This window comes from Elephantulus edwardii, unplaced genomic scaffold, assembly GCF_000299155.1.
Source record: "Elephantulus edwardii isolate Elephantulus edwardi_28Jun2011 unplaced genomic scaffold, EleEdw1.0 scaffold00012, whole genome shotgun sequence".
NCBI lineage: Eukaryota > Metazoa > Chordata > Mammalia > Macroscelidea > Macroscelididae > Elephantulus > Elephantulus edwardii.
The window spans coordinates 8,087,359-8,096,120 of NW_006399762.1; the positions used below are offsets into that span (position 1 = coordinate 8,087,359).

Consider the following 8,762-nt stretch of genomic DNA (forward strand, 5'->3'; position numbering starts at 1 on the left):
TGGCTCAGTATATTCCTTCCATCTTCTTTTAATACCTCCTGGATCATTTAATATTCTGCCTAAAGCATCCTTGATTATAGCAGCTCTAGGTTTGAATTTGTTCTTCAGTTACTTGAGCTTAAGAAATGCTGAACGAGTTCTGCCCTTTTGATTTTCTGACTCCAGCTCCTCGCACATTTCGTTGTAATATTTTGCTTTGTCATTCCGTACTGCCTTTTGGAATCTTCTGTTCAGCTCTTTAGTATCTTGAATTATTCCTTGTGCTTTGGCTTCTCTACACTCCAGTGCAATTTTCAGAGTTTCTTCTGACATCCATTTTGGTCTTTTCTTCCTCTTCTGACTTTTTAATGACTCTTTGCACTCTTCCTGCATGATACGTATGTGGTTCAAATTCACCAGCTGCTCTTGCAGGACAAAGGTGAGCTCTCTCCTCTCGTGCACTTTACCGCCTCTGAAAACCCACTCGATAGTCACCTGTGAGTTGGTTCTAACTTGATGGTACATAACAAAAACAGTACATAGTAATATGTAATGAAACATAATGATGAATCATTCCAAGGAGAAAATAAAGGATATAGAATGAAGAAGGGCTTAATGCACCACCATTGTTTTGCTTAGTAAAAGGGAAAAAAATGTAAACCAAAATGTTAAGCAGCAATAAAGCAAGATGAGTGAACATTATATTGTTATATTTGATGTAATTCATATTTTTAGTATATGAATCAATCAAAAGACTTTTGTTTACAGGAATCAGATATCTATAGGATGGAATTGTTTAGGGCAAATTTTTGATCTATTTTTCATCCAGTCACTCTGATTGGTAGTAGACTCAATAGCACCTAACACCAACAGCAGCAGCCTTTATATGGATGTCTTTATCAAATTGCTAGGCTTTTCTTGTAGCTTCCTGGTGATGCAAAGTTTTGAATTCAACTACTGGCCTAAAAGTTAGTATTCCAAGCCATCCCAGAAGTACCATGAAAGAAAGTGAAGGTTATAACTAAGGAAACCCTATGAACTCTTCTGCTTTGGAACATATAGACCTAAGTTTGGCTTTTTGGTTTGGGATTTTCTTTGGAGTGATTAGTTTGGACCATTTGGGATCATCTTAAATTTCAGATCTTTTTTCTGAGGTAGCATTATCACAAACAGAAAAGGTTAATGTTGTAATGGATTTCCTTGTACTTAAATCCACAGTCAGCATCCATGAAAGCAGCAGCCAAGAAATCAAAGACATTTATTTAAATGGAAAGATTTCCTGTAAAGGATTTCTATAAAATGCTAATAACCATACTTTGAAGACTAAGGTACACCTGTCTCAATTCATAGTATTTTCAATTACCTAGATGCATACAGAAGTTGAAAACTTAATAATAAGGAAGACCAGATGTCTTGGAATTTTATGTTGGTGGAGAATATTGAAAACCCCACAGGCTTCTGAAGAACAGCCAGATCTGTCTTGAAAGAAGTGCAGCTAGGATGCTTCATGAAGCAAGGATAATACAACAAGGTTGTATCATGAAACAATGTATTGATGAAACAAGTTTGACAGCTTCATGTGATATACTTTGGACAATGTATCAGAAGTGATCAGGTCCTGATGAAGGAGCTTCTCCTTGGCAAAGTTAGCCAGTGAAAAGGAAGAAAGCCCTCAACAATATGGATTGATCAACAGTCCTGACAGTGTACTTAAATTGAAGAATGATACGGAGGATGTTGCAGGACAATGCAGTGTTTCATTCTGTTGTGCATAAAGTCAAAATCTAAAACCTTAATTCTGTTTTTTTTTGTAAGCAAAGATTTTCATATTTAACATGCAAATGCAAGCTCTGTCATAACCTTCTGTGTAAATATGTATTAATTTCTGTGTCTTAATCAAACTCAAAAAACTCAAATTCATTTGAGTTCTGACTTAGTGAAACTCTGTTGGGTGTCTGAAGCTACAAATCATCATGAAACGAGAATGCCCATCTTCCTCCTGTTGAGTCACAGTGGATTCCAGCCTCCAGAGTTGTGTGTCCTTTGGGTTAGCAGCATGGCTCAGTGTGGAGCACACACCAGACCTTCCCAAATATTTATAATTCATGTAAATTCTTGAATAGCTTGAATAAGTGTTGTTGTTAGTTGCCATCAACTTGGCTCTGATTCATAATTGACCGTATATCTAATATGTCATAGAGCTTACCTCACAGAATCTGCTTAACTTTAAGCAAATGAAGTTTATAGAGGGATAGAGACTTTGTAGACTCAGGAATCATCTGTTGTTGGAGTGAAAATGGCAAAACAGGATATATTCTTTTATTGTTTGATCAGGAACTTTAAAAGGTTATAAAGCTCATGATTGTTGAAAGACCTTCAAGGAGATTAAAGGTGGGACATCTTGAAGTGAGAATTTGGCAGCAATAGGTCCATATCCTGTAAATGGGATTACATGACAGCTCAGAGTTACGTGACAGTTTATTCAAGGTGATCAGAGACAGAATACAAAAGAACGTGACCTATATTAGTTATTTCCTCACTCATGTCTTTTCTGAGTGTACTTATTGACTCTGTATCTGAAGACCCTTCAGTTTCAAGCTATTGAGTCTTGCATTTGTATAATAACAAAGACTCTTTGGGAGTAGATTAGATATTCTGCACAGGATACACCTAAGAGAAATAGGAATGTTGTCCTTGAGATACATGGTAAATTCAGCATCAAAATAAAAGGGATTGTCATTTGGAAAGCCAGCTTTTAAAAACAACATAGATTCCAGACTCATGTCAAAGATTTTAAATGGAAGCTAAGATCCCACTTTTAGATCACTCTGTTTACACTCAAGCCAGTTGCCTCTGATTTTAGACTCATACAAATAGAACAAAACATTTAGTTCTGTGCTCTCTTCATATGTTAGAGCTCGTTCTTATGGCTATTCTGTCAGTCCGTCTTATTGAAGGTTTTCCTCATTTTTAATAACTATAAAACAATAAGCTCCTAATCTTTTTTATCTAGGTGCTGCTTGACCTTGCTAGCTTAATTTTTGAAGAACAACAATCATTAGAAGTCATCCTGAAGAAGATAGCTGCCACTATTATCTCTTTCATGCAGGTGCAGAAATGCACCATTTTCATAGTGGATGAAGATTGCTCCGTGAGTACCGAGTATGACTTTCATATTTTTGGAAAGACAAAAAAGCACTTTAAAGCATTGCTTTAAATCTTATTTAGACTCAGAATCCTCTGAAACAAGATTATCTGTGGTAGTTTTGTAAAGCTGATCACAGTACAAGATACTGTGGTTGAACAGGAATAGAGAAAAGATTGGTGAGACCCTTTAATGCACCCTTTCACCGTCCTCCAGCTCTAAATAGTTACCATGAGAAGGTAACTTTTATTAATGATGGTGTCATCTTGATGGAAAATTCATTGTCATTACAGTGTCTTGATTGTTGAAGGTCAGTATAAAGAGTAATTTCCTGGCTACTAAGAATAGGTTGACCTCCACCTGACTGAGTTAGGTGTAAATTCTTCTAATACCAAGACTTCTATAGAAACCAGAAGATGTGATCCAATAAAGATTGACATTAAAGGTGGTTGTAGTTTCAAATCCTTTTCCAACAGTGGCAAATACTGAACTTTTTAAAAATAATGAGTATATTTCAGTCCACAGATTTATAATAAGCAAACATTTTCAGATGTGTGAGGAAAAATGGAGTGTTATTAATATGTGCGTTATTTATAGGCAGGTCGACTCCTTGGTTAGAAGTAAGATCCCTGGCTATCGGCAGTTTTCCTTTATGGATCTCTCCCCCTGTTCTTAACCTTTGAGCCACTGGTGTTTTGTTTTGTTTTGTTTTTTATATTTTGTTTTGATGTAGTTGATTTCAATTTTGGGGTTTCTTTCTATTAAATCCCAAGGAATAGGCTCTTCATGGTTGAATGAAAAATAAGTGAAGATTACCATTTTTTTCAATAGGTCACCTACAATCTATATTTGATATATAAATTTAATCTTGAGGATAAATAAAATAATTAAAAATTTTAATACTTAAATTACTTTTTTTTTATTTTTTTAAGTCTATATTCTGTGATACAACACCATGTGAATCATCATGTATGCGTGTACTTCTACATAGAGATAGAGAAATATATTGGTTTTTTTAATGTACCATCGAGTCAGAACTAATTTACAGCTGGCCCTCCACTGGGTTTTCAGAGGCACAGAAGCTCTGGTGGCTGAGTGGTAAGAAGCTGCACTTCAATCCTGAAGTTACATGGTTCAAATCTACCAGCTGCCTTTGAAAATCCACCAGAGGGTCAGCTATGATTCCGACGGTCAATTAAGGATCAGTTCTGACTCAACGGTACTCAACAACAGCAAATCACATGGGAGATTACATATTCTTTCTCCCATGGAGAAGCTGGTAGGTCGAAACCATGGGCCTTTGCATAAATAAATTATCACATTGAATATGTTTATAAGACATGAAAATTCACTGGTCTAAAAAAGAATTAGTATTATCCTAGAGATTTTGTATTTAAATTATAATTTTAAAAATATTTATAAAATTATTCATGTAAATTAGAGATGATCGCAAGATAGTAGCTATCCTTATAAAGGTCATGTTAGAACTCATTAATAAAGTCTGTCATTTTATCATTTTTCTCTGTAACCTGCCCTTCTTTAGCATTTAATTTTTGAAAATTATACATGAAGCACTTCTTTTTTTAAATAGCTTAAATACCACTTTGATTAATATTCACTGAATGCTTCTCCCAGTTAATACACATCATGGCAGCAACTGAATTTGTATTAGTGGTGCTTCAGAGCATATTCTCAACTATATGCCTGCTGCAGTATTTTATTTACTTTTTTAACAATTCAGTTGAATTTAGACAAGAACTTGAATGGCTCGGTACCTTGATATAACAATTATTAGTCATTTGAAAGTAATTGTACATCATAAGCAAAGATCAAAATGTAAACAAGATAAAAAAGAATGTACGTATTTCTTTCATCTTCAGATTAAATTAGCATCATTTTTGCATTTCTTTGTTACCTTTAAGTTCTTCTTTATACAATTATAAATACAGCATTGATACAAATTACATTCTGATTTTTAAAGTCTAACTTCAAAAATATTTCTCTATATTTTGAAGTAATACAAGTTGAATGATCTCAGCACTTTACTGAATAATACATCTTTTTCAAAAGATATTCTTGGCTTGTGTTGTAAGAGCAGCAATCAATATATGGATAAAAGCCAAATAGTGAGTATCTTATAATTAGCATACAAAACTCATAAACAGATGTATGAATTGATTCTTGTGAAGGAAAAAAAGACCCAAATGACACTCTATATACATTTTTGTTACCAACAATATAAGCAAGGGATAATGTTAATATTATAATATATAGTATATAAATAATGGGAGTTAGCTTTCTAGATGTTCTAAAATTGGTCTAGGTCAGTTTAATCTGCAGGAAAGTAAAAATATATCACATGTACTCATGTCTTTAGTCAGCTCCACAGGCATTTATGTCTATGTTTAGATAGTTGTCGTTACTTTGTTAAACTTATTTCTCAGCATGTGTTGTTGCTCTGTGTTCAGGATTCTTTTTCAAGCGTGTTCCACATGGAATGTGAAGAATTAGAAAAATCATCAGATGCTTTAACAAGGTAAAGTGGCTTACTCTGCATTTCTCTTTATCACAAGGGTATGCTATTTCTATTAGCTACTGTCATGTTGGCCCCCAGTTCATGATAACTCATTGGAGAGTGAAGCAAATCATTGGCTGGTCTTGCTCTGTCCACATGGTCAATTACAGATTGAAATATTATGATCCATAAGGCTCTCAATGGCTATTTTCTTGTGTTTTAAAATAGATGGCCAGGAGTTTGTTTCCAGTTGAGCTTAATCTCCGTGTTCTGCTGAAATCTGTGTATCATCATAGCAATATGCAAATCACCACTGACAGATGGGTGATAGCTGCATGTGGGTTGCATTTACTAGGAATGAAATCCAAATCCCCCACATAAAGCAAGCAAACAACAGGCAGACAAAACGTACTGCCATCAAGTCAATTTGGACTCTTGGCCACTCTCATTCTGGTTGCCTAGGCTGTAAATCTTTAGAGGAAGAAACTGCCCACCTTTCCCCCTATGGTTCTGAATTCATAACTCATTGGCTAAGATTAGTAAGAGACCAGTTACAAAAAGTGTGCACTCAGCAGTGTCCCAGATGTTTGCTTTGTTGTATAACTGCATGATTCCCAACATCATGTATTCCCCTCCTTCATTCTGTTCCTTCACTTCTTTATGTCCATTGGATTTGACGGTTCACTGGAAAGTCTCATAGAGACTCAGACAGACCCTTCATGGAAATTACTCATGGGACTGTAGGTATGCAGGCTGGGTTTTGCAAAGACTGGTAAGCATTGTATACTGTCAGTTGCATTGTGTCTAGCTGGAAAGTAGGTGTCCCAAAAAGAGAGCTAGCATTTAGTTCTCATAGGCTTATATAAGGCACTAGGAAAGACCAGATGTGTTGTTCATAGGGTCACTCTGAAGAGTAGCTAGAGTATGGCTGAGGCTGTGAGGATAGTGCAGGATAGGGCAAGGTTCAGATTTGTAGCTATGAGTTGATTTAATGGCACCTAACACGAGCAATAAAAGAGGTGAAAGTGCACAGGCTGTTCATATAGTGTGTATTCCTAGGCCTTATGATGCCTGAATTAGCTGAATACTAGCTTTCTTGTTCTGCACTCTTTCAGAGGAAAATACTTTCATTCAACTACCATATAAAGAGATAAATGAAAAATAGGAATGTCTGTGTTTCATAGTAGACCTAATAATAATAAAGTTAAGATTTTCTTTCCTATTGAATGATTATGCAAAGATATTTGACTGTGTGGGTAATAACAAATTATGTCTAACATAAAATTAAAATGGAAATTCCAGAACATTTAATTGTGTTCATGCAAAACCTATACGTAGAGCAAAGGGGCTCTTGTACAAACACAGCTAGGTAATTCTGCATTGTTTAATATCAAGAAAGTGTGTGTCAGGGATGTATCCTTCCTCCATAATTATTTAGTATGGGTGCTGAGCAAATCATTCAAGAAGCTGAACTGTAAGAAGGAAAATGTGGCATCAGGTTCAGAGGAAAACTCATGGGTCACCTGTGTTAAGCGGATGACACAACCTTGCTTGCTCAAAGTGAGGAGAACTTGAGATGCTTTCTGTGGAAGATCAAAGACAACAGTTTTTATTATGGATTCCATCTAAACTTCAAGAAAACAAAAAATTTTCACCACTAGGCCTATAGAAAAGATCATGATAGATGGTGAAAAAAGAAACTGTCAAAAGTTTCATCCTATTTGGATCCACAGTTAACACCCTTGTTATTAGCAATCAAAAAACATTGCATTGAGACCATGTCAAAGGCACCTAACAACAATAACAAGTAGGGGTGGGACTTATATCCCACCCTAATCCTATCTCCTTAATACAATAAATACTTCAGCACAAATAAAAGTTAATCAATGGCTAGGAAAGACATTTTGAATGATAAAATTTTGACACCACAAATTCAAACTACTGACTTTTTAATTAGCAGCGTGACACATGAGGAACTACAGCACCAGGACTTTGTGGAAACACCACTGCCTCATATCACAAGTATATAATACTGAGTATATATATTAAATACTAAATACAATATTATTAAGGCCCCAGGAATAGATGGTATACCAATTGACATATTTCAGCTAACAGATGCTGTCCTGGACGTGCTCACCAAGTTGTGCCAAGAAATCTGAAGAACAACCACTTGGCCAACTGACTGGAAGAGATCTATATTTGTTCCCATCTCAAAGAAGGGTGACCCAATAGAGTGTGGAAACTATATCATTGATTTCACATGCAAGCAAGATTCAACTGAAGATTATCCAAAAATGACTGGAAACCACACATCAGCAGAGAACTGCCAGAAGTCCAGGCTGGGTTTAGAAGGGGTCGTGGTACTAGGGATATTGTAGCTGATGTTAAATGGATCTTGGCTGGAAGTAGGGAGTACCAGAGGAATGTCTATCTGTGTTTCATTGATTATGCAAAGGCGTTTGACTGTGGATCATAACAAACTGTGACTGACTCTGAGAAGAATGGGAATCCCAGAACACTTGATCGTTCTAATGCAAAACCTATACTTGGACAAAGAGACAGTTGTCAGAACAGAGCAGGGAAACACTGCATGGTTCAAAATTAGGAAGGGCGTACGCCTTATCAACCTGTATGCAGAACGTAATATCTGAGAGGCTGGACTCTATAAGGAGAAATGTGGGGTCAGGATTGTTGGAAGATCTATCTGCATTATGCAGATGACACAACCCTGCTTGCTGAAACTGACGAGGACCTGAAATGCTTGCTCCAGAGTGTCAAGGACTGCAGCTTCCAATATGGATTGAGGATCATTGTCAAGAAGACAAAGATTCTCACCACTGGACCAATTGGCAGCATCAGGATGGATGGTGAAGAGATTGAGATTGTTCACAGCTTTTATTTGCTTGGCTCCACAGTCAACTATTTTGGCACCAGTAGCCAGGAAATGAAAAGATGTTATTGCGATGGGAAAGTCTGCTGTTAGGGACCTCTCTAAAGTACTGAAGAGCAAAGGTGTCTTTCTGGAGACTAAGGTGCGTCTGATACAGGCCATGGTCTTTGCAATCACTTGTTATGTATCAGAGAGTTGGACAATGACTAGGAAGGATAGAAGGAGAATTG

General features: G+C 36.2%; 1 protein-coding gene across 1 annotated transcript in view; it reads left to right on the forward strand.

Annotated features, from left to right (window-relative positions):
* The window catches only part of PDE5A (phosphodiesterase 5A, cGMP-specific), a 259,248-nt gene that overhangs the window by 101,528 nt on the left and 148,958 nt on the right, over nt 1–8,762 (forward strand). The window contains exons 6-7 of the mRNA XM_006881059.1: nt 2,993–3,130; nt 5,593–5,660. Of these exons, the coding sequence (XP_006881121.1) occupies nt 2,993–3,130; nt 5,593–5,660 (206 nt within the window). The remainder of the gene's footprint in view (nt 1–2,992; nt 3,131–5,592; nt 5,661–8,762) is intronic.